The sequence below is a fragment of the Arachis hypogaea genome, chromosome 16, assembly GCF_003086295.3.
Source record: "Arachis hypogaea cultivar Tifrunner chromosome 16, arahy.Tifrunner.gnm2.J5K5, whole genome shotgun sequence".
Classification (NCBI taxonomy): domain Eukaryota; kingdom Viridiplantae; phylum Streptophyta; class Magnoliopsida; order Fabales; family Fabaceae; genus Arachis; species Arachis hypogaea.
Genome location: NC_092051.1, coordinates 8735547 through 8759130, shown reverse-complemented (window position 1 = coordinate 8759130; position 23584 = coordinate 8735547). Strand labels below are relative to the sequence as shown.

At 32.3% G+C, this 23584-nt stretch overlaps 2 protein-coding genes across 4 annotated transcripts; both read right to left on the bottom strand.

The window, feature by feature from the left end:
* Positions 1 to 12492: 12492 nt before the first annotated feature.
* On the bottom strand, positions 12493 to 13976 carry LOC112758886 (gibberellin-regulated protein 6). The gene is made up of 4 exons (XM_025807672.2): positions 13723 to 13976; positions 13507 to 13593; positions 13328 to 13361; positions 12493 to 12871 (listed from the first exon to the last, which is right to left on the bottom strand). Exons 1-4 carry the CDS (start codon positions 13789 to 13791, stop codon positions 12690 to 12692), a joined length of 372 nt encoding a protein of 123 aa, XP_025663457.1. The 5' UTR covers positions 13792 to 13976; the 3' UTR covers positions 12493 to 12689.
* Positions 13977 to 15766: 1790 nt separating this feature from the next.
* LOC112755857 (N-acetylglucosaminyl-phosphatidylinositol biosynthetic protein gpi1) lies at positions 15767 to 22436 on the bottom strand. 3 transcript variants are annotated; one of them, XM_025804161.3, is made up of 10 exons: positions 22080 to 22436; positions 21395 to 21622; positions 20468 to 20855; positions 20217 to 20299; positions 20023 to 20126; positions 19726 to 19947; positions 18123 to 18614; positions 17014 to 17435; positions 16476 to 16569; positions 15767 to 16335 (listed from the first exon to the last, which is right to left on the bottom strand). In XM_025804161.3, the coding sequence occupies exons 2-10, from the start codon at positions 21569 to 21571 to the stop codon at positions 16224 to 16226; spliced, it is 2094 nt and encodes a 697-aa protein (XP_025659946.1). In that variant the 5' UTR covers positions 21572 to 21622; positions 22080 to 22436; the 3' UTR covers positions 15767 to 16223. The 3 variants fall into 3 exon arrangements, with proteins under 3 accessions (XP_025659946.1, XP_025659945.1, XP_072075336.1); XM_025804160.3 differs by having other exon boundaries at positions 20217 to 20357; positions 20472 to 20855; XM_072219235.1 differs by having other exon boundaries at positions 20217 to 20357; positions 20472 to 20855; positions 21490 to 21622; positions 22080 to 22384.
* Positions 22437 to 23584: the final 1148 nt, after the last annotated feature.

The following is a 23584-nucleotide window of genomic DNA, read 5'->3' as shown; positions in this document are numbered from 1 at the left end:
CAAAGCATATACATTTGTTTGTAACTTTTAATTTTTGGGAGAATTAGATTGAAGTTCAACTTATATATTCAATATCCAATGAACAAACAAGAATTTGGTAATCATATTATCATTACAAAATTTGCTAGTGCTAATGTTAATTTCATTAGAACTTGTATAAATTGCAGAGAGCATAAATCCCCCAATTCCCCCTTCACTCACATATAGATTTCTTACTTGACAATTTGATTTTGCGAGTAGTGACCCATGACTGATGACATAGCAAGGCATGCTTCAGCTAGGGGTATGCTTCAGCTAGGGGTGGCAAATGGGCCTAATTCTGCCGGTCCGGCCCGCGTAACCCGCCAAAAAAGGTGGGACAGGCTGAAAAATTGGGACCGCCAAATAGCAAGATCCCACCTAACCCGCACCGCTTAAACCGCGGGCTTTGGGGGGCTTTCCTGCCGGGTTTAGTGTTTTTTGGCAAGGGAGTATTTTTACAATTTTTTTTGCCAAAATCCAACTTCTCCCAACCCAACTTACAAGGTAATGAAGATGAAAATTGAATGTCTTGGATTATGTTTATTTTGCTTTGGAAACAATATTTATAATTATATTTATTTTGCTTTAAAGTCAATATTTATAATTATGTTTATTAGATATTTATAATTACAAAAACTTTAATGTTTTTGAATATAAAAATTATAATTTTCTATGGTTTTAGAACGTATAAATTTATTAAAATGATTGTAAAATTATATATATTGTTTAATTATTTTATAGTTAATAGTAAAAAAAAAAAAGAGATTTGGCGGGCTGTCCGTAGTTAGACGGGATGAGGTGGGATTTTAGGACTGCCTCACTATGCGAGAAGGGGTGGACCAGCCCGCCAAAAAACGGGTTTTCGGCGCAGCGGATTTTCCCACTTGCCACCCCCTTTGGGGGAGTTGGCTGTTAGTGACTCGTTCAAATGCTGCAACTAAAAACAAGTAATTTAAATGAATGGTTAACTTCATAATACATTTGTTTTTGGTTTTTGATTTCATTAGAAGTAAATTTTTTTTTTTTACTAAAACTGTATATGTTAGTTTTTTTTATGTCTTTGTAAATAATAAATTTGAAATGCAGTTATTTTTATTGATGGGGTAACATATAATTTAATGTTTGAGTAAATTATTTTTGTATTGATAGGAGATACAAATTAAATCTAAAAGCAAATACATAGCAATACAAATAAAGGTATTTGTAGGATGTATATAACTATGGATTTAAATAGGAGAAACCATCAAATTAGTGAGTGGCAGTGGAATAATTTTGTATGGGTACAAATTATAAGAGATTATTATTTAGGTACGCTCAAAGAATTATAAAAATTCATAAATAAGTGAATATATGCTAAATAAATTTACGACTTTTTTTTTGTCAACGGTGATGAACCAAGTTTATGTTGCTATACAGTATACACTTATATTTGAGGAGTTCTTCATTTTTTGGTCAACGGAAGGGGTATGTGTCCCACGAAAATTGGAAGAATAGTGTGCTTAATGGGCCATTAACCGACTTGGTGGGCCAAGCGATGTGACTTGTGGCCCATATTCTGAACAATTGGCAACTCCTATTCCACATATTAATGAAATATCTTCGTCCAAAAAAAAGAACAATTAATGCAACTCGAAGTGGGTATCATATCATCAAATGGTGACTCCATTTTAAATTTTAAAATATTTACAATTCTAGGGCACTCTCGAATCTGGTATCTTTCTTTGGTATGCTTAAAATTTTTATAATTTTTTTAAGACCAAGAAAAATTTATGATAATTTGACCCAAAATAAAAATATGATAAGAACTAATATAATAAATCAGCATTTGACCAAATTGTTCAATACATTTAGCTTAGTTAATTACTTTTCATATATTTAAGTAATGTATTTAAAGTACTACTAGTTAAATAAAATTTAAAAAGCTGTAAGCAGAGATCATTAACAAAAAATAGCACAAAGCAGGATCAAAGAATATTTGGAAAAAGGGTAGAAGCAATGCAAGTGAAATGATTGATGTGTGACATTGTAGCATTTTGTTTTGCAAATTAAAAATTGCAGTAATCTAACAATAAAGAAACAGTGAGAAAAAAACGAACAAACACACGCCTTAAAATTGTAAACATCGACGAAGCAGCACAGAACAATACTAACGTGTGACGAAATAAAAAAAAAAAAAAAAACACATTGATACTTGATTTTTGGGTCTGTAAAAATATATTTAATTTTTTAAATTTTTAAAAATTTAGATATACCGATTCTTCGGTTTAATTTGTCATATTTTTAAACAAATTTCGCATATGTATCCGTATTAATAAAATTAGTACAATAAAAATTGTGTTTGATTTTTCTGTTAAATTTAACAAACCCAATAAACTAAGAACCTATTTATTCTCCTCTCTAAATTTTATTATAATAATATATTCATAGCTGCCCCTTCTCCAAGGCAAATGCTCCCTTGGTTCTCAAGCCACCACAACCCCGTAAGTGCAAAACGTAATTTAAAATAATAAAAAAAAGGGTTACATTTTAATATTAAAATTATTTACTCTTGCATTCAACATCGAGTTGATCCACTTTTATTTATTATTGAATGATCTAACTTAATTTATTTTGACATGATGTATCAACTATCTTATATGTATATAAAAAAAATCATTAAATTAGTTATTTATATAAAATATATAATAATTAATTTGTTGATTAGTATTTTATGTATATGTAGTATTTTTGTAATTTTTATAGATATAATAGGATATGATATAGGTGTCAAACGATTTAAATTTAATAAAAAGAAAAAAAATAAATAGGTACTTAATTTTTTAATTTAAAAACACATAAATTTTTGACTAATTAAAAATACAAAAATATATCTAACTTTTTAAAATACGAGACACTTAAGTCCTTCCGTTTAGAATGATAAAGACAAATCGATTTTTTGAAAAGACTTAGATATCTTGTGTTTTAGAAAGTGAAGGCCGTTTTGTATTTTTAATTAGTCGAAAAATTTATTTGTTTTCGAAATAAAAAATTAGAGATTTATTTGTTATTTACTCTAATAAAAATAACTAATTATTATTAAACTTGACTGGAGGACAATTAAATCTATTTTTTAAAATAATAATTTGACTAAAAATATTTCTATGAAAAAGTTAGGCTAAAGAGAATCAAAAGGGGTGTGTTGAAGTGTGGCTATAAATACAAGTGGCAACATAAGCACTTAGTTGTAAAGAAAGTTAGATACTCTCAAAATTAAACAACACTTTATTTTCTCTGTTTCTATGGCTGGCCTTCAACAATATAACTTCTTCCCAACCGATCTCTTCTACCCAAAGCCTTCATCTCCGGCTGTCGCCAAGCCCACCGTTCTTCCCCTCCAAACCCCGACCGGAGGCGACATCACCGCCAACGCTGAGGATCACCACAACCAACAACAACAACCTAGGAGCTTGGTCAAGGCTACCCCTTCTACTACTACTCTCCTTCTTCATCATAACAACAACAACAAACAACAACAACAACAACAACAACCAATTCTTGTCGACAACAAATTCAAGAACACCCCACTTTCTTGGATGGATTGGATCGATCAAGAAGAGGGATCAGAAGGTTTTTGAATTTTTTTTTTCTTCCTAAGGAATTATATATTATTGACCTTTTCATGTTAATTTCCATAATCTTGTAAACTTGTTAATTTAAGGGACTTAGCTTGTCACCCTTTTCTTTTCTTTTCTTTTTTTTTTTTTTGTTTTCATAGCTTTAAGTTGTTGTCTTCTTCCAAGTTCCAAACCAACCCTTTTTTGGTATTGGGTTTTAATTCATATTTGAGGAGCTTCTACCACGTGAAAGGTCATATAAATATAAGAATGGAAAACATCAATAAAATTGAAGCTTGTTATGTTATTCTTTCTTCTATATACAATTCCAGCATGCCAATCAAGAATTATGAAATTGTTGAGTTATATGGTTCATTCCTTCATTTTAATAACTACTTTATATCAAATTAAAGTAATAAGTAGCGAAGTCTAGGATCGGATACACATTATTTAGACTTAGTACAGGAAGAGTTTTAAGTGTACGAAAAACACCAGTATTTCAATTATTTTAATTGTTGATTTGAATTATAAAAAAATATATAATATATATTAATTGAAATCAACAGTTAAGAACACATGTTTTTCGATACACTTGATTTTTCCAAGAGATATATGTTTGCGTTGAAATCAAATTGATGAATATGTAACACTATTGATATTGAATAGTGTCTAAGCTATAAGGTCAACGATGTTGTATACAATAACTTATTATATATATAAGTCAAGATTGGCTTGCTACGGACACCACACTTCTTCAGGGAATGTCCATTTTCTTAAATCAAAATCAAATTCAACATAAAATAAATATTATTACTATTATTATTATTTTGATCAACTTGTGAATCAATTGAATTGAATAGTCACCTTATTATGACTTCAACACATGAACATGCCGAGTCTCATGGCGTGCATGTTACGCAGAAGCCACTTTTTTGGAGCCTAATCAGAATATGCCACGAATATTCTTTTATTTGTCTTCTTAGTTAATTTGATGATGTCATTAATTACATCAATATTACTGTACTTTGCAGCTCATGCTTCACATGGTGATAATTTTCAACCATCAAATTAATTACCTTATTTTATTTTCCCGGTGTGAAAACTAATTTGTTAATTAGTGTCTTATATATTGAGTGAGATTCTTTTCTAGAAAAGACATTATTATTAGCATCTAATATAGTGTAATGTAATATACCGCAACAATAATAATATAAAGATAGAATATGCTTTACCTAAGAGAAATCGATAATCTTATGCGCTTATCAAAACATTAATTACAAAATTTTGTTTATTATTGTTTATATAGATTGAAATGACATAAGAATTATAAAAATCAATATATTAGTACATAAAGTTGAAAAGTAGTATTATTGCATAAATTTTCTGTCTATTTGAATATATGGGCTACCAATTCCCTTACTAAATTGCTAATTCAAAGTTCAAACCAACCATAATTGATTATGGAACAGATCAAAAGAAGTGTAAAAAAAAAAAAAAAAAAAAATCTAGCACAGTTTATTTTATTTTATTTTTGAGGCATGATGGGTGGTTGGTGGTTAATGGTTATTAGTAACGGTCTATAATGTGCCACCTAACATAACATAACATAACAATCTTATGGAAATTAAATAACGAGTGAAAGGAGAATCTAGCTACCCTTCCAATTATCACGGTATCTGTCTTTGCTTATCAATTATAATGCATAAAAATAATCGAATAATTTTGCTGGGACCTCACCCAACATGTGTGTTGTCCTAGATTATTCAAATAAATAAACTATTTCTTTTATTTCCTTATAATTTTAATTTTTATTCCATAACTTCAACATCAAACTAATAATAATAATAGATAAAAATTTACGTATAATTATTTTTATATAAAATTAATAATTATAAATTATTAAATAATAATTTAATTAAATATATTAAATTATTTAATAATTTTTTATTATTAATTTTATGTGAATATAACTATATATGAATTTCTATATTATTATTATTATTATTATTATTATTATTATTATTATTATTTAGTTAGTAAATATTTCCTTCTTATTTATTCTAATTATTGGCGTATGGATGCATGTGGTGGGGATTGGAATTCTCAATGAGAAACTTGAGGAATTGGTTGATTTATGTGTGAGACATATCACATTCCAAAACCAAAAGTCTTACTCTTAGACAAGAAAAAGGAATCACTACTTTTGGTGGTTGTTTAGAAGTTTATTTTTCATTGGAAACTTGAAAGCATACTTTTCATGGAAAAACTGAAAAACTATATCATGTGATCGCAAAATAACAGTTACTAAGACTTAAAAGACATTAAATTTTTTTTTTGTCACTTTTACACTCACTCACAAGCATTTCCAAGTTTCAATTTCTTAGGCTGTGTGTTTGAAAAAGATGGAGAGATTAAAATTTAGAGATTCACACTAAATTAAGTTTTTATATTATGTTTAGTGTAAAGTATACATAATTAAATTATATTTTAATATTTTTTTGTTTTAAGATAAATATGAAGATAAAACAAAAATATTTGCTTATTAAAATATTTTTAGTTATTAAAAAATAGAAATATTTAGTAATAAAAAGAAATTAGCCAAAAACAGATAAAATTTGTTTTATTTAGTATTTATTAATTGTTATAACAATTAATAAAAAAAATATTATTAATGTTTTAGTCTCTGTCTCTATAAAATTTAGTCATCAATATCTTCATTCTTTAAAGGTATTGAAAGGATTGAAATTTTGTATTTTGAATCTAAAACTTTAGTTTTAGTCTCTAATCACCAAATACAATACTGAATCTTAGTTTTTCAATCCCAATTTTAATTTCTAAAAACAAACGTTTCCTTAAATTGTCAACCATGTTACTAAATTTTGATGGTGTCATAGACTTATGTATGTAGTGAAACAGACCAAATTAAATTAGAATTAAACAGACAAAATAAAATTATAGTTGTTTTTTGTCACAGATCCTAAAGTTACAAATTTAGTGAAACTATAAAGAAGTTCACAAGTCAATAGGAGATTAGGACTTAGGAGTAGTTATGACTCATTAAAATTTAAATCAACATACATTATTTGTATTTAACCTTATCATTTATTTATTTCTGGGAAGTGTTTTGACTTTTGACCTTTATAATTAATATCGCTCTTCATAGTTCATATTTTGTATTTCATTTTAATTAATACAAAGGATTGATTTCTTAGTTTAATTTATTGTCATTCTTCCCTATAAAGGTGAGAACCCAAATTAAAGAAAATTGTGATCACTCTTCATGAAGACTTCATCAAATATAACAAAGACAAAAACCAAATTTTAATTCAACTATAAAAGTAAAAAATAGATGAAAATTCGGGCTTTATAATTATTATTCTTATACCTTAAAAAGGTTGGGCATAGGTAAGATATTTCTAAGTGAGTCCAAAAAAAAAAAAAAAGAAATATTGTTTTCTTCGTCGTGTGGAAGAGTTTATACTTTGTACCCAAGTGATTTACTTTGCTTCTATAACTTAATTTTTTATTTTTTTTTATTTAATTAATCACATTACAAAAAATTCACTTATTTAACTTGATGTAGTCCCTTCCAAAGAAACAGAGGCCTCCTATTGAAGTTTTCCCTTTTTATTTTTAATATTCGAATCCAAGACTCTTGATTAATAAATTGAATTACTTAATATTGAGACAGAAATTTCACATGAAATTGTTTCTGGATGGCTGACATGTATTATTATTTGGTTTGAAAAAAAATAATTTATTTTATACAAATGATTTAATTAAAAAATTAATTTAAATTGGACCAAGTAGTTACTTTTACTCTCTTCTTTTTCGTTACGCTCTTAAAATTTGTCTTTTTTTTCCAATTTTTTAGAATTAATATCAAACTTTCAATTGAATATGTTCTTTTTATTTGTATTTCTTAATCAAATTTATTATTTCCAATATATTTTTTAATTTATGTTTTTATTCACTTCTCTATGAATGATAAAAATCATTTAATAAATACGTAACTATTCATATCATCACACCATTTGATGTTCAAGATAAAATTAATTGGATGTTGGACAATAATTTTAGAAGTTTTATTATTCACATCTTTGTGTAGAGTCAACACAGAAATTAATTAAGTTATTGTTACTTCCCATATTCAAGTCATTATAGGTAAAATTAATAAGGATGAAGAAGAAAAACGTATCAAATTCATCATTTAGGAATTTAGAGATAACACATGTCAGCTATCCAATGATATTTGGTTTCTCACCAAATACACTACAAATTGATTACTATACAAAATTTCCAATGATTTAAATTCCTTTGTTACTATTGTTATTATGAATAGTCATGTTGATGTTAAATGCTATTTGTAACAAAATATTGGAAAAAGAAAAACAATTATAAAAATCCCTTCCCATCTATTTCGAAAAAATATAATACTCAATGAAAAATATAATAAGCATAGTAATAAAATTGTGAAAGAAAAAGATGAAGAAATTTTATTGATTGTTGATTGAATGAATTGTAAACTATGAAAGTAAAATTAAATATATATAGAGTATTGGCCTATGAAAGATAAAAGTAAATAAAGATAAGATATAGAGATAAAGATAAAGATAACTATAAGATAAGATAAAGACTAAATTATCATTTAATTTGTGTATTCTGTTGGGCTAAATTTGTGGGCCGTGAGACGTCTTTATTGTTGTCATGGGCTAAGGTGGAAGAGTGGTTTAATACGCCCCCGCAAGCTGGAGGATGAAAGATGTCAAGAACACTAAGCTTATTCAGATTAAGATGGAAGGGTTGAGGAGACAAAGGCTTGGTGAAGATGTCAGCTAGTTGCCCAGAAGAGGGAATTGGGAGAAGTTTCATCACTCCAGCTTGAGCTTTTTGTCGAACCAAGTGACAATCAACCTCTAAATGTTTGGTCCGTTCATGAAAAATCGGGTTAGCAGCAATATGAAGAGCACTCTGATTATCACAATATAAAACTGGTGGGCGGATAGGAGAGATGCGTAAAAATTGTAACACATTTAGTATCCATTGAAGTTCACAAGTTGTGTTGGCAAGTGCACGATATTCTGCTTCCGTGGAAGAGCGGGCAACGGTGGTTTGTTTCTTGGTCTTCCAAGAGAGTAAAGAACTGCCTAAGAAGAAACAATAACCTGTTAAAGATTGCCGAGTGTCAGGACATCCGGCCCAATCAGAGTCACTAAAGTCGAGAAGCTGAATTTCTGATTCCCTTGGAAAGAAAAGTCCTTTGCTGGGACTAGTTTTCAGATATTGTAACACATGCTTGGCAGCTTGAAGATGAGATTCAGTAGGAGATGCCATGAATTGACTTAATTGTTGAGTGGCATACATGATGTCCGGTCGAGTAGTGGTGAGATAGATAAGACGGCCAACCAAACGACGATATACAAAAGGGTCGGATAGCAAGGGACTTTTGTCTTGATATAGTCTTGTGGTACTATCCATTGGAACAGAGGCAGGTTTAGCACCTAATAAACCAGAATCATCCAAAAGATCAAGACAATATTTTCTCTGAGATAAGCAAATTTCCTTCTCCGATTGAGCAACTTCAATACCCAAAAAATATTTTAATGGGCCCAAGTCTTTAATTCGGAAGTGTTGATGTAAAATAGACTTAATGGCAGCAAGTTCAGAAATGGAATTACCAGTGAGAACAATGTCGTCAACATAGACTAAAAGGATAGAAATTTTATCACCAATGAATTTGACAAATAAACTATAATCAGATGAGGTCTGCTGATATCCATGAGATAGCAAAAGATGAGAAAGTTTGTCATACCACATACGACTAGATTTTCGTAAACCATACAGTGACTTTAGTAGCTTACAGCATTGATTCGGTTGAGGAGATATAAATCCGGGTGGCAGAGTCATATAAACATCCTCAGAAAGATCCCCATGTAAGAAAGCATTATTGACATCCAACTGATGTATAGGCCAATGCCAAAACTAATCTGATAGTGGTAGGCTTGACAACAGGGGAGAATGTTTCCAAGAAATCAACACCTTCAGTTTGAGTGAACCCTTTAGCCACAAGGCGTGCTTTATATCGATCAACTGAACCATCAGGCTTGCGTTTGATGCGATAGACCCATTTACAGCCAACCGGCTTAACCCCTGCAGGGCAATCAACAAGACGCCAAGTTTTGTTCAGCTCAAGAGCATCCAACTCATCTTTCATAGCACTACGCCAATTAGAGTGTTGATTGGCGTCCTTAAAAGACTTTGGCTCAACGTCAGAATGTAGAGATAAAAGAAACTTTTTATGTGAAGATGAAAGAGGAGAAAAAGACATGACTGAAGATAAAGGATACTTGCACTTTGAGGGAGATTGATTTGTAGAGATGAGAGAGGAATTACACAAGTAATCAGAGAGATATGCTGGAGGTCGGTGAGGCCGGTCGGAATGACGAGGATGGGGTTGCTCAGGTGGTGAAGAAGGTGACGGGGGATGAGAAGGTGATGGTGGACTGATGTCTAGTGTTGAAAGTGATTCGGTGGTCATGGGTTCAACTTGGTTAGGAAACGATAATGAGGAAGAAGAAGAGGTTGTTGGAGAAAATAAAGAACTAGGTGGAGTTGGGTCAATGGGTATAGGTGAGGGTTCAACTGGAAGGCTAACTGAATCTTGTTTTTGAGAAGGTGTGTTTGGCAATGTTGGGCTGAGTGTCTGGAATTGGACATTTTTTGTGACTAAGGGCAAGATCTTTTAAAACATAAACATAAACAATATACCCTTTAAAACCAGATTGAAAGCCAATAAATACAGCCTTTTTGGCTCTTGGATCAAATTTTGATCTATTTGCCATTTGGGTAGAAACAAAACATAAGCATCCAAAAACTTTAATGTCATGATAATTTAGTAGATGATTGAATAAAATCTCAAATGGTGTTTTAAAATTAATTGCGGATGATGGAACTCTATTAAGTAAATAAACAGCATGTCTAACAGCATAAGACCAAAAAGATGATGGTAAATTAGATTGAAACATAAGAGCACGAGCTATGTTCAAAATATGTTGATGCTTGCGTTCTACCCTTCCATTTTGTTGAGGAGTTTTAACACAACTACGTTGATGACTAATGCCCTTTGAAGCATAAAAATCAGGTAAAATAAATTCTGGTCCATTATCGGAACGAATAGTTTTGACTTTGGAGTTGAATTGTGTTTCAATTAAAGTAATAAAATTTTTTATTTGATTCTGTACTTCTCCTTTTGATTTTAATAAAGTAACCCATGTAAAGCGGCTAAAATCATCAACAATAGTAAAAAATATTTATGATTATGAATAGAATTTTGTCGAAACGGACCCCAAATATCAAAGTGTAATAAATCAAAACTTGCATTGGCTTTGTTAAAACTTTGAGAAAATGAAAGTTTCTTTTGTTTAGAAAGATGACAAATGTCACAAGCCTCATCATGATGCATAGAGATAAAAGGAAATTGTTTATGTAAATGATTAAGTCTTTGCCCAGAAAGGTGTCCTAAACGAAAATGCCATATATTGGAAGGTGTAATGGGTGGAGATTGGATGGAATTTATGGAGTGTGTAGTGGATAAATTTTTACCGAAATTGGGTTCAAAGACATATAATCCCTCTCTCATTCTGGCCAAATCAATTGTCCCCAAATTGTTGCTCTGTAGAGTGCAAGAAGAAGATGAAAAAGTGAGTTCACATATGAGTGCTGAAGTAATTTTTGAAACAGAGATAATATTAAAGTTAAAATGAGGTAAATAAAGAACATCATGAAGAACCAAGGATGGTGAAAATTGAACGATGCCTTTATAAGAAACAGTAGTTCGAGAACCATTTGGTAAATGAACAATAATAGGAGAAATTTGTGTGTAAGAAATAAACCAAGATAAATTTGATGCAATGTGATCTGTGGCACCAGAATCAATGATCCAAGTATTCAAGAATGAATCTCGATTTGAAGAATTGTTAACAGTAGAAAAGGTATTGAAGGAACAAAGATAATGAGTAGTTGGACTTGGCAGAAGCTCAAGTTGGTTTGAAGGACGAGCTTTTTCATTGAAAGGAAGTGCCATGAAAGAAAAGTGTTGGGCTGACGAAAGGTCCAAAAGAGACTCCGGATGAAGTTGCTGGTGTGCCATTTCTCCTTGATCTATGGATGTCAGCAGAGCTCAAGAGGAGCTCTGATACCATAATAAAATTGTGAAAGAATAGGAAAATAAAAGAATTGTGAAAGAAAAAGATGAAGAAATTTTATTGATTGTTGATTGAATGAATTGTAAACTATGAAAGTAAAATTAAGTATATATAGAGTATTGGCCTATGAAAGATAAAAGTAAATAAAGATAAGATATAGAGATAAAGATAAGATATAGAGATAAAGATAAAGATAACTATAAGATAAGATAAAGACTAAATTATCATTTAATTTGTGTATTCTGTTGGGCTGAATTTGTGGGGCGTGAGACGTCTTTATTGTTGTCATGGGCTAAGGTGAAAAAGTGGTTTAATACATAGTTCAGGAACTTATTTGTGAAGCAATGAAGAGGTGGTTGAGATAGTATCCATAATCCATGGCACCAACTCCAGTATCAGCAACAAAGGTTCAAAGGACGAACCAACTTTGCTCTTGAGGCTCACAACAAAGATTTTTAAAACACTTTAAAATTTCAATTTTAACTAATTCATAATTCAAATTTAGTTATTTCATAGTCAATTTTTAATTTTAATGTTTGCTACGAATATTAGTCTATTATGATGCTGGTGGTATCCTAGTGCCTTGTACATTTATCTGTTTCTACTAAGAAATTTGACTACAAGTTCAATGCTTATTACTTGAGGCATAATTTTAAGGCAGAAAAGGACAAACATAATGAAATTTGGGTCATTTCATTGTAGCAGTTACATTACAATTACATATGATGCTTAGCTTATACTGAATTATACATGGAATAATGATAGTAACAATTAATTAACAATAATATTAAGCAACTAATTAAATAACTAAGACATGATTATGATGAAGATAGGGAATTAGAGAAAGTAAATTGAAATATGAGGTTTGTAATTAAGGGCATTTTGGTCCACCCCTTTTGGTCTTCCAATTGTTGTAGCAAGGGCAAACTTGCTTGTTGCCATAAGTACCAGGAGGCACACATAAGCACTTTGCACAACACTTTTGGCAGAAGAACAAACATGGCTTCTTGTATTGTGTCTTTGAACACCTTGTTGTGCAACGTGGTCCACATTCTGCATCCACCAAAATCTTACTAAGTTTAATTATTCCATCATAGTCATCATCATCAAAATTTCGAGTAAACGACAAAAATGTCTCCGATTTTTTATCTCGAAAACAAATAAATTTTCGACTAATTATTAAAAATATAAAAGCGTTTCTCATTTTTTAAAACGTGATACATTTAAATCTCTCTGATGGATCGATTTGTTCATGTATATTAGATGAAGAGACTTAAGTATCCCGTATTTTAAAAGGTTAGAAACGTTTTTATATTTTCAATTAGTTAAAGATTTATATGTCTTAGAATTAAAAAGTTAGAAACTTATTTAACTTTTTTTTAATTCTAATTTAAATAAAATAAACTTTAATTATTGAAAAATTTTTAGGACTACGTACTACTCTGATTAATTACTTATCATTAATAAATTCTTAATTTGAAAAGATATTATTATGTCCTTAACTATTACCTGTTGGTTTAAGACTGCCTTCAGTTATGCCATGCTGAAACTCAAGAAAATAACACATCAAATTAACATATATAATGAAAGAAAGAATTGACATGCATGGTTAAAAATTGAAATAATGGAAAAAAAATATATGCAGAATTTTTCCAAAACAAAAAGCAAAAATATTTGGAAACTCTCACATTAATGGGGAAGTGGTTAGAAGTGGTTATGTTAGTGTTAGGCTGCGGAGCTGGAGCCTCTGTGGTAGCAGCATCAATAATCTCAGCCTGAAATCATAACCACAATTATTGTGACTAACATAATTAATAAACCATGATTAAAGAGACAAAAAATCATGTTGAGACTAATTAAACATAGGAATGAGTATAAATGAAAAGTTATATATGTTGGCTTACATGGTTTTTTAATGGAAGAAGCAGCATTGCAACTAGGAAGAGCATAACTATGGTTAGTGTTGTAGCCATTGCTAACACTGAGAGGAGAGTAGCACACAACAGAGAAACTAAGAGAGAGAAAAGAGTGATGAAAAGTTATCTCAAAAGTGTATATGGTGTGGTCTTCAAGAGCTTGTGAGTATGTGTAATTATAGGCAGATGAGGTTTCTGTCGTCTTCTTTTTTTCTTTTTTCTTTTTTGTTTTTGTTATGCATGAAAGGTGGATCAATGTTGGTTACTGTTTAATAAATGATTGCTATATTCACGTAAAGTTGATAGCTGAGAGTTGTTGGATGAAAATTTAGTCAAATCAATCAAATCATCTAACGGCTCTCAGTTACAATTTCACGTGAAGTCGACTGCACCTGAGTTTCGACCGTGTCTCTTCATATTCATTTAATGATACTTTGTTAGTTATAATAATATGGATTAGTAGTTCATGTGAGCGGTTAGGATGAAAAGGACAGGTGGCAGTATGACATGTGAAGTCACATGTGGGTTTTCCGAATGGCGCAATCAGAGTAACGAACTGATAGAAGAAGTGGCAAAGCATTCACCATAGGCATATCTCGGATGGGTCTTTGTTTGAAGCTTTGTCCTTTTACACAAAACAAGGCGCCATGGGGAATCCTTCTCGATACTCAATAATGCTCAATAACGCACTCTACCATTCCCGTGAACTTGTTTCTTTCTTTCTTTATTTATTTATATTTGTATTCTTCTCCACAAACCACAATGTGTGTGAAAAGTTACTAACAACCGTCACAACTCTCAAACTGAAATTAACCGCTCCTTACTCTTCCGTCCTTTGCTCTAGATTCTACTACTTCACTCCTTCAATCTTTTCCCATTCTATCATGCACAAAGCTTTATAGAATTCTTTTTCGGATGCTAGACTCTCAAAACTCATAATATAAAAGCGTTCACCAAAATTTACAATTTCCTTCTCTATTAGGCTATTACAATAGTATAATTCCTTATTTAATATTATTCCTATCATCACTTATACTTACTAAGATTTAATAGTCAATTATTTTCTAAATTCCGTGTATCAAGCTGGGTAACAACTAACAAGAATTATTTCTCGATATTAACTTATTACTGCCTCCTAATTGTGTTCATACATTAAAATATAAATAGCCAATGAATCTTAAAAGCATAGGATAATAGCTCACTCGTCTCGCTTTGTGCTTGCAGCGACCCATTGGCCAGCGATAAACCCTTAAATGAAGTTCAAATTTTTTTTCTGTCATTAATTAATTTGGAGGAGTTAGCCGTCCATGTCAACCAGTGATAAAGAATGTGCGTTAGGTATCAGTTTGTTGTGTTGGATTGCTCTCGTGAGTTTTGCATTTGTCTATATTTGGCAGAGTTTGTGCGGTTAACTCAAAAAGCCACAATGTCCCTGTGGTTACCATATAACCAAATCAAAATGTGTCAGACTTCTCTACCCAAAGAGATGACATGCAAGTTAACAACTTCACTAATATACTATCGTTAATTGTTGATTACGAGATTAAAGTTACAAAAACTAATGCAGTGCCCATCCTCAAATCCACATTGAATTCTAAAATCCACAAATGCAGTGCCCATCTTCATGTGTTGATGCTGATTGCGTAAACCAACAATAGAGTAATACTCTACTCCTCTTCAAGTTACTTGCTAACATTTTCGTCCCACTAACTTTTTACTAAGAGTCCGAATTCTTCATATTTCTCACATGGTTAAGTAACTTGTTTATTCACGTGGTGTTTACGATGCCGAAAATTAATTGCCTAACATATACTAATGGACCTCACATTAACAATTTTTCCAAAAATCATATATCAAAACCAATTTCGACAAAATCGACATGATATTAAAAGACACCAGAGAATTACCTCGCAAAAAAATCCTTCGGAAGAAATTGTAAATACAGTACTCAAAACGGAGTTTATGGGCAGCTTTTTACTGCTTCGCTCTGACATAAGTACACCAGGAACAGAAAACAGATCCCTTCACAAAATTTGTACCAATAATTGCTTCGGATATTTTCATTATCACATTATAGCAGAGTATAGCATAGCCTTTAAACTAGGTACCTCGTCCCCAACTATAACAGGACCACTTAAAATGCAGAGGTTAGAGAGCAATGAATTTGGATCAATTCAAAAGGAGTAGCAGTGAGCGGTTCCCTTTCCGTTCCATGATACTAATAGTGAAACACACATGCTAAGGCATTAGAAATAAGCAAAAAACCATTGAAAATTTTCCAAATGCTATTTTCTAAATCACACACCAGCCTGTCAGTATCATGAAAGCAAAAGAAAATTGCGGAGCTTGCAAGAGTTGGGACACATGGAATGCTGAGTGAGAGTTAGGCTGAGGTATCATGGGAGAAAAGTTAGTTGAATTAAACCACTGAGCTAGTTGCACCCTAAAATTATATAACTCAATCAAAAGAATTTCCCCATCAAAGGACATCATCTGAAGCATGCGATAAGCGAGTCATGACAGAGGCACCAATACTCTTTGTAAGGCAGGGACATCCACGGCATTGGCGAAGGAAGAAGGGTTCCCCGTAAAGATTGCATTCTGGCAAATGAGAGTAAAAAAGAGGAATAAACGGAGGAAATAGAAAAAAGGGTGTTGTTAAACAAAGAATTGGATAAAACAGGAAGAGAGCAACGAATCATGAAAATGGTAAAGCAAGTTAGCACCATTATCTCTCTCACCTTTTCCCAATGACGATTCCATATGCTACTTTGTAGATGGATGACCCAGAGACCCCTAACAAAACACTTCTGTAATGTGGCAAACTTACTTTTCCTGAAACACAATCAATTGAAGTCAGCAAATAATGTTTTATGGTATATAGGAAAAAAGTCACATAATGCAAAGTGTTACTGCTCCTAGGTCACAGCTATCAGAGCCACTAACAGATAAAAATCCTATACAATTGAAATTTCAATTGAGCCTTAAGATTTGGTTTTTTTCAAGAGATAGTTGATGAAGTCTGTGTCCAACTTATATTGGGCAAGCTTTCACCAAGGTATGCAAGTATTGAAGAGAGGAACTTGCTTCAAAACTAAAGGAAGATGACAACTGCCTAATTACCCCAATACATATCATCATACGTAAATAAAGCAAGTCTTAACATTTTGATGCAACATTTTGATGCAACATTTTACACATTAACCACCTATTGCCACACATAAAATTTCACAAAAGAAGCATTGCTCGGATCCCGCAAGTGCAAGCTTCAGACCTCACCTATGCTCAAATAGTTGCTGTGAAGGAAAGAAACCAGGATACTTGATTTTTTTCTATTGAAATCCTTCAGATGCACTGATTCCTTGGATGAGTTCATTTCATCAGTAACACCATCCTCTGGAGAAACATTACTTCGAGAACCACAAATTTCAAACCATATTCCAGAAGGGAATCTCTGTGGTCTCACCAACCAAAGAAGTATCTTGACATAAGGTGTAGCATGAATTACCGAAATAATGACTTCAATCAATACACAGATGAGGTTAATGGTTGTCTCTGTGATACTAAAGAATATATAGAAAACCGAAGTAGTTGGTAAAAGAAGTATAAGTGGTGTAAATAAAAGAGATCCAACAATATGTTGCTTCACAGTGTAGTCAAAGCTATCCAACCTCTGACGAAGAGGATTCCACTTTCGGCCACTGCAAAATAATCAGCAATGCTGTCAGAAAAGTTGAGCAAGTATGCTTGCAAGCAAAACAACTATTCTTCCAAACAATGATGGACAGAAATAGAGATATACGGAAAATATGATGGCACTCAGACATAATACAAAGGGATCTAGTGATATTCACTAGAATTTACAAAATGCATCAACTTCCTTACAGCTAGCAACAATTGATTCTCTCACTAACTCACCGGATAGCTATTATATATTAAGGATAATGTACGTATCAAAGTATGATGCTCCAGAGGAAAAAATTAAAAATGAAGCTTGAGACAACCTCAATAACTTTTATTTGTTTAGTGTATGTATGTGCACCTTGCAATTGATTGAAAAGAGAACTACTACAAGACAGAATGATTTACCATAATACATAGAAGTGGTCAGATTAGACAGTGGTAGAACTCACTTCCTCATCTAAAGGTTTTTAATAATGCCAAATAAATGTAAAAGATAAATTCTGACAAAAACTCTGGCTGTCTATTTTTTTTTCCTTTTCCCTAAAAAAAAAATGAACTTCCTCCTAAGTGAACAAATTATATTGTCAAATACAAATTTCAGAAAGTTCCATCCATAAACCATAGGCAATACAATGCTCAACAATTAAATTCAAATCACATCCATATAGTTAGCTAATAATCTTAAAATGAACAACATTTGGTACCTGAAAATCCGCCACAAGGCTGCTAGTGCCTGTATCTGTGATGAATACACAAGCGAAATCAACCGATGAAGAATTGAAACATGTAAAGTTGCCAACACAATCATGTCTATAATCATGGCAGCAAAAGCAGTGAAACCACATATAATTCCCAAAATTGCAAGCCCTTGAATGATATAATTAGTGATGAACCCCACAAATATCCAAAGTGTTGACCATATTTGGATGGCATTCAAAGAAAAAATTCCCAGCACATTAGCCAACTCAGCATTCAACTTGAAGCCTGCAGGGTCCCCCATTAACCAAACACACCCGGATCGCAAAAATGTAGAAAATCCATGGATGAAGTTCACAATTGACAAACAAATGGATTCTGAATTATGTAACAGTGGCCATCCAACCAAGTTCCCCAGGAGTATATCCACAAATAAAGTTGACCACATAGAATGCCTATGCATTGCAGCTTTCTCTGCATATTCAACACATGATCGTGACCTTGCATGCAAAATAATGGTGTTAAACATGGAGAAAACAAAATTATTAATAAAAAGTAATAGCTGGTAAAGAACAAAAAAGTTTAATAGAAAAATAAATATATTTCAGATGGTACACTTTAAGTTACAATTGTCAAAAGAATGTGTTTAATGGGCAAAGTAAGCTCAAAGAACACAGAAACGAGGTAAATCAACATCCTAAAACGAACTAAAAAATATAGCATACCAAATACCAAAGTAATTCTTAGTCAAGTTCAGTTTGGGAATTTGGGATGAGGCTCAATTGCAAAATAACCATACTTCCCAACTGACAAATATAATAACAACCAACTCATGAATTTTCAAACAGTGTTTTTAGGCTTGGTTCATTCTGAGAATGGAAACATGGTTGATTCGTGTTTCAAGCCCTAATAATACCTTATCAGATCTTAATAAACTAAAGAGCCACTGTCCAAGGACAAGAATAATTTAAAACAACAGAAAACCAAAATGCAATAGTGCACTATAAATAAACAATATAAGATAATAATGGCAGTTTTATATGTCACGTACAAAAAAATCTGTTTGTAGTATATTGATGTGGAACATAATACGGAAGAACAAAGTCAGGAACAGCCTGAGACGCAATAGAATAGTGTTGCTCAATTCGATCTCAACTTCAATTCAATAAATCTACGGGAAAACTCAACTTGGTAAACAATTAACCAAGTAACGCTAAATTGCTAGAAGCTCAAAAATTATAAAATAAAAATTGAAAAATTCTAAGTATAGGATCCCATACACCTACTATCAATATTCTATATCCTATTATTCCAATTACACATCAGATCAGGGTTATATACAATATAACTGAGTTAATATGGTTAGACCAAATCTCCCATATTTATGTAAAATGCACAGAAAAGAAACTCAATGTCTGAAACAAATCATAGTTTAATTCACTTCAACCAGTTTAATCTATTTTGATTTCTTGAATGCCCCTAGCAAAGTTTTCCTGAACAAGTAACTAAGTTACATGGACTTCATCAAAAGACTAAAACCTGATATTTCAAAAATGGAAACCTGCCACAAATTATACAAGCCACAAAAAAGTGCCTAAAACTTCACACTACCTGAGATCTTTGTCCTGAAGAAAGATTGGCCAATATAATATCTGACAACATTTTATTTGGATATTTATCCATGCAGTCCTGAATATGTTTGCTAAAGTCATATGCATCCATGATTCTGATTTGTACTTTACATGTGCTTGGCAAAACTGAAGAGAAATATAGACCACAGTGGAAAATGAAGCAATAAACTTGGAAAACAGATGCCCTATGATAATTAAAAACCTGAAAAATCAGAAGATACGTCATCAGAGTTTGAGTCAAGATCAGAAGATAGCACATAAATAGTGCAGTGTGTACATGGAAAATATGGAGAGCTGCCTCAAGGATCTCCTTGGGACTGCAAGAGTTTCAAAAATTCTTTTGGCAGCGGTGGTGCAATTAATTGCCATAATAACTGTCTCCTGTGGAGAAATTTTGGAAGGCACATTAGCAAGTAGCAACTAGAGCATAAAATCGTCATAATAAAAAATGAAACAGCTAAATTTCATTACCAATTCAACGAATTGCTGCTTTTTATGAAGCTCATTCACCCACTTGGGATTCTTAATGGAAGGTTTTGCCTCCTCATTTGAACCTAAATTGCCCAATGAGAAATGATGATCACCATAAGAGGGTGTTTCATAAACGATGACCTACAAATTGTCAAAATACCATATATAATTGTTTGTCATAGGAGAAAAAGGTCTTCGCAAATGACAACTACTTGCAGAAAGGCAACAAGTAGAAGGGAATAATGACTTACATACGTGAACATCATAGTCCGACATAGTTACTCCATTCCAATGAATGTGGTGCAATCTTGGAACCCCACGACTTCTTGCATCATTTTGTTCAGTAGAGTCAAACATTAGCAGGACCCAATTACTTTTTCCAAAAAAAGATTGGCTACTTTTCCTCAATGATTCATGCTGGAGGGAACTGCAGCTCCTACACTCATTCTTTTTTTTATATAAACTTGTACATCCCTCTGCCAAATTGTTGCCAGAATCAGAGAATTTTCTTTTGTCATATTCTGCTTCAGCAATCAAGCCATTACTAGTAGGGTCCACAATGCAGAGACCAAGTACAGAGAAGACAGATTTATCCTCCAGCATTGTAGGCATGCTCCCATGTGTATCATGAATGATATCCTGATAGAGAGTAGCAGTTCATGCTGTTAATTATTTTCATTACCTGAGACATTTTCCATAAACAACAAAAAGACAACTAGTATGAATTATGAAACAATTGTGGATATACCAATTGGACTTCACCATCACAGTCTACTGTAATGGATGATGGAACAATACTTTCATGATAAACACAAACTAAAATGCTATATATTATTTCACAAACAAATTGGTGTCCATCTACATAGTTTTATTTTCCCATTTGACTATATATACATCTTTCCAATGATTTAACAAATATGTTGGCATAAAATTTACTATAATTCCAAGAGGGAAATTTCATTTCTATTTAAGCGCTATACTTAATGTATGATCATGACTATAGCTTAATATTTAATAATATCACAAAAAAGGAAACTTTCGGTTTCCTCCACAGTTAATAATTGTAACACAAAAAGCATCAATCATGTCATAGCTGCAACAATTGAATTCACTTTCTTCATTCTAAACTGCATAAAAGAGGATTCTGAACCCAACCCTCCAATTATCAATTACCATACCTCAAGACTAGGATTAGAACTTGAAAGCAAGACTTCACTGCAAGTAAAGGCCACAACAATGTCAAAAGTCAAAGGAGAACAGGTGACAAACCAACCCAACAAAACTCTGCAGGGTGAAGGCAACTCTTGATCTGTTAAGAGCTGCTTCGGCCACCAAAGCCTACAATGTCTTCTCATTTTCTGTCCAATTGGATATTCATGCACACAGTTTCAGCGCTCATGAATTCCCTGCAATGTAATGTAAAATAAGCAACCCTGTCATCTTTACTCTCTCAAACAAATTAAACTTCTCAAAACCTTCGTGGACGAGAGGTATTCTTTAACCATTCATAAAATAAATCCGAAAACAAATCTCAAGTACTAAATTCAAAAACAAATAGAAACCTAATATTAAGTTTTATTATGAATGACCATCAATAAGATTGAACATAACAGCCTTGCATAAAAATTAATAAGCTAACCTAATTTGATCAACAATGGGGTCATCAATTTTATCTAGCTATTTAATCAAATTGATCAACAATAAGTAATAACAACAGCATCAACAACACCGCATTGATAGCAGAATTTCACTTAACAGCAGCCATTAACTCTTAATTAATCAATAATAACAAACTGTTCAACAAAAAGAGTAAAGTAACCAAAAAAATAAATAAAAAATAAAAAAAGCAGGAAGGAGGCGCACCAGAAGCAGAAGCGAAAGAGAGACGAAGCGAATGCAAAGAGTGGGAGAGGCACTAGCACTCAAGCAGAGAGAGTCGGAGGCGAAGGCGGCGGAGCAGCAGCACAAGCTCACAGCCGACAGAGCAGAGTTGGGGAGATGCGACGGCGACCGACGGAGATGGCGCCGCCGCAGAGAAGAGAAGCACGCGAAAATTGAAAGAGAGGAGAAATGATTTAAAGTAGGAGGTGAAAATTTAATTGCATACTTTCATTGAATGATGATGTTGTGGTAGAAATAATTGACACCCTCGATATGATTGTTTTTCTAATAGGAAATTATTTTGTCTCTCAACTAATTTTTAAAAAAGGAATGATATTTTCAAAATGATTTTAGTTTCACAAAATATATTAAATATTTGGAGATGTATTCAAAAAAATTATAAATATAAATACATTTGTTTTGGTAAGTCTGCTTAAGAAATTAAGAGAAAAATTAATTTGGTCATTTATTTTAATTGATTTTTTTAGATATCTTTTATATGATTGACAAAATATTAAAAATACATTAAAAAATAGTATAAAAATAAATTTTTATTTGTACTTTCTAAATTACCTTTGAGGATCCTTGGCTGCCTCCTCCGTATCCTTTAATGATTTCTGACATGCCAAATAGACAGGTTATTTCTGAGTTGGTTCCAAGAGTTAAAGATCTACTTACTAAAGATAGAAATTGGAATCAGAATCTCATTCAAGAATTATTTCCCCAAGACGTTGCAAACAGGATTTTGTCAGTTAAAATTCAGCAGAGTAGGGACAAATTACAATGGGATTTGAACAAATCCAAGCAATATGATACAGCTTCAGGTTACAGAATTGGCTATTTATTTTACCATCCGCCTCTGGAGCTTTGCCCTAATTATATGCAGCAGAAAAAGCCGTGGATTGATCTATGGAAGTTGAACTTGCCTCACAAAATTAAGCTATTTATCTGGAAAGCTCTCCATGGCCGACTTCCGGTGCTTGCTCAGATTCATCACCGCATCCCATCTATATCACCAATATGCCCTTACTGTCATGAAGCAACGGAAACAGTCACTCATTGTTTGATCGATTGCTCTAGAATTAAAGACGTGTGGTCTCAGAGTTATCTTCGTGATTGTCTTCCCCCTCAGAGTTCTAATGACTTTTGGACATGGTGGACTGCATCAATAGAGATACTTAACCCGTTGAAGAATGCTGACCGTAATCCTCAATTGCTTGCCATCATTTGCTGGAACTGCTGGAAAGCTCGCAACCAGTTTATTTTTGAAGGTTCTACTTCTATGCCGTCAGTCATTCTAGCAAGCTCTGTCAAGTTGCTCCGTGAAATCCAAAGAACTCCCAGTTTAGGTTGTCATCTCCATGAGACAAGCTCTTAGTTGCATTCAATTTGATTTATCATTATTTCTTCTTTAAGATTTTTCTTCGTTTTTCGACCACGCACCGTTGGATGAATACCTACAATGTAGTGTCTTTGAGAAATCCCCA

What these genes read in the sequence shown, in the direction of transcription:
- LOC112758886 (XM_025807672.2), bottom strand. Translation starts at nt 13,791, where the DNA reads ATGGCTACAACACTAACCATAGTTATGCTCTTCCTAGTTGCAATGCTG. An exon ending in CTAACCACTTCCCCATTAAT is followed by an intron (nt 13,362 to 13,506) that starts GTGAGAGTTTCC and finishes CTTGAGTTTCAG; the next exon opens with CATGGCATAACTGAAGGCAG. An exon ending in AGGCAGTCTTAAACCAACAG is followed by an intron (nt 12,872 to 13,327) that starts GTAATAGTTAAG and finishes TGGTGGATGCAG; the next exon opens with AATGTGGACCACGTTGCACA.
- LOC112755857 (XM_025804160.3), bottom strand. Translation starts at nt 21,571, where the DNA reads ATGAGAAGACATTGTAGGCTTTGGTGGCCGAAGCAGCTCTTAACAGAT. An exon ending in AGCAGCAATTCGTTGAATTG is followed by an intron (nt 20,127 to 20,216) that starts GTAATGAAATTT and finishes ATTTCTCCACAG; the next exon opens with GAGACAGTTATTATGGCAAT. An exon ending in CAGCAACTATTTGAGCATAG is followed by an intron (nt 16,570 to 17,013) that starts GTGAGGTCTGAA and finishes ATTGTGTTTCAG; the next exon opens with GAAAAGTAAGTTTGCCACAT.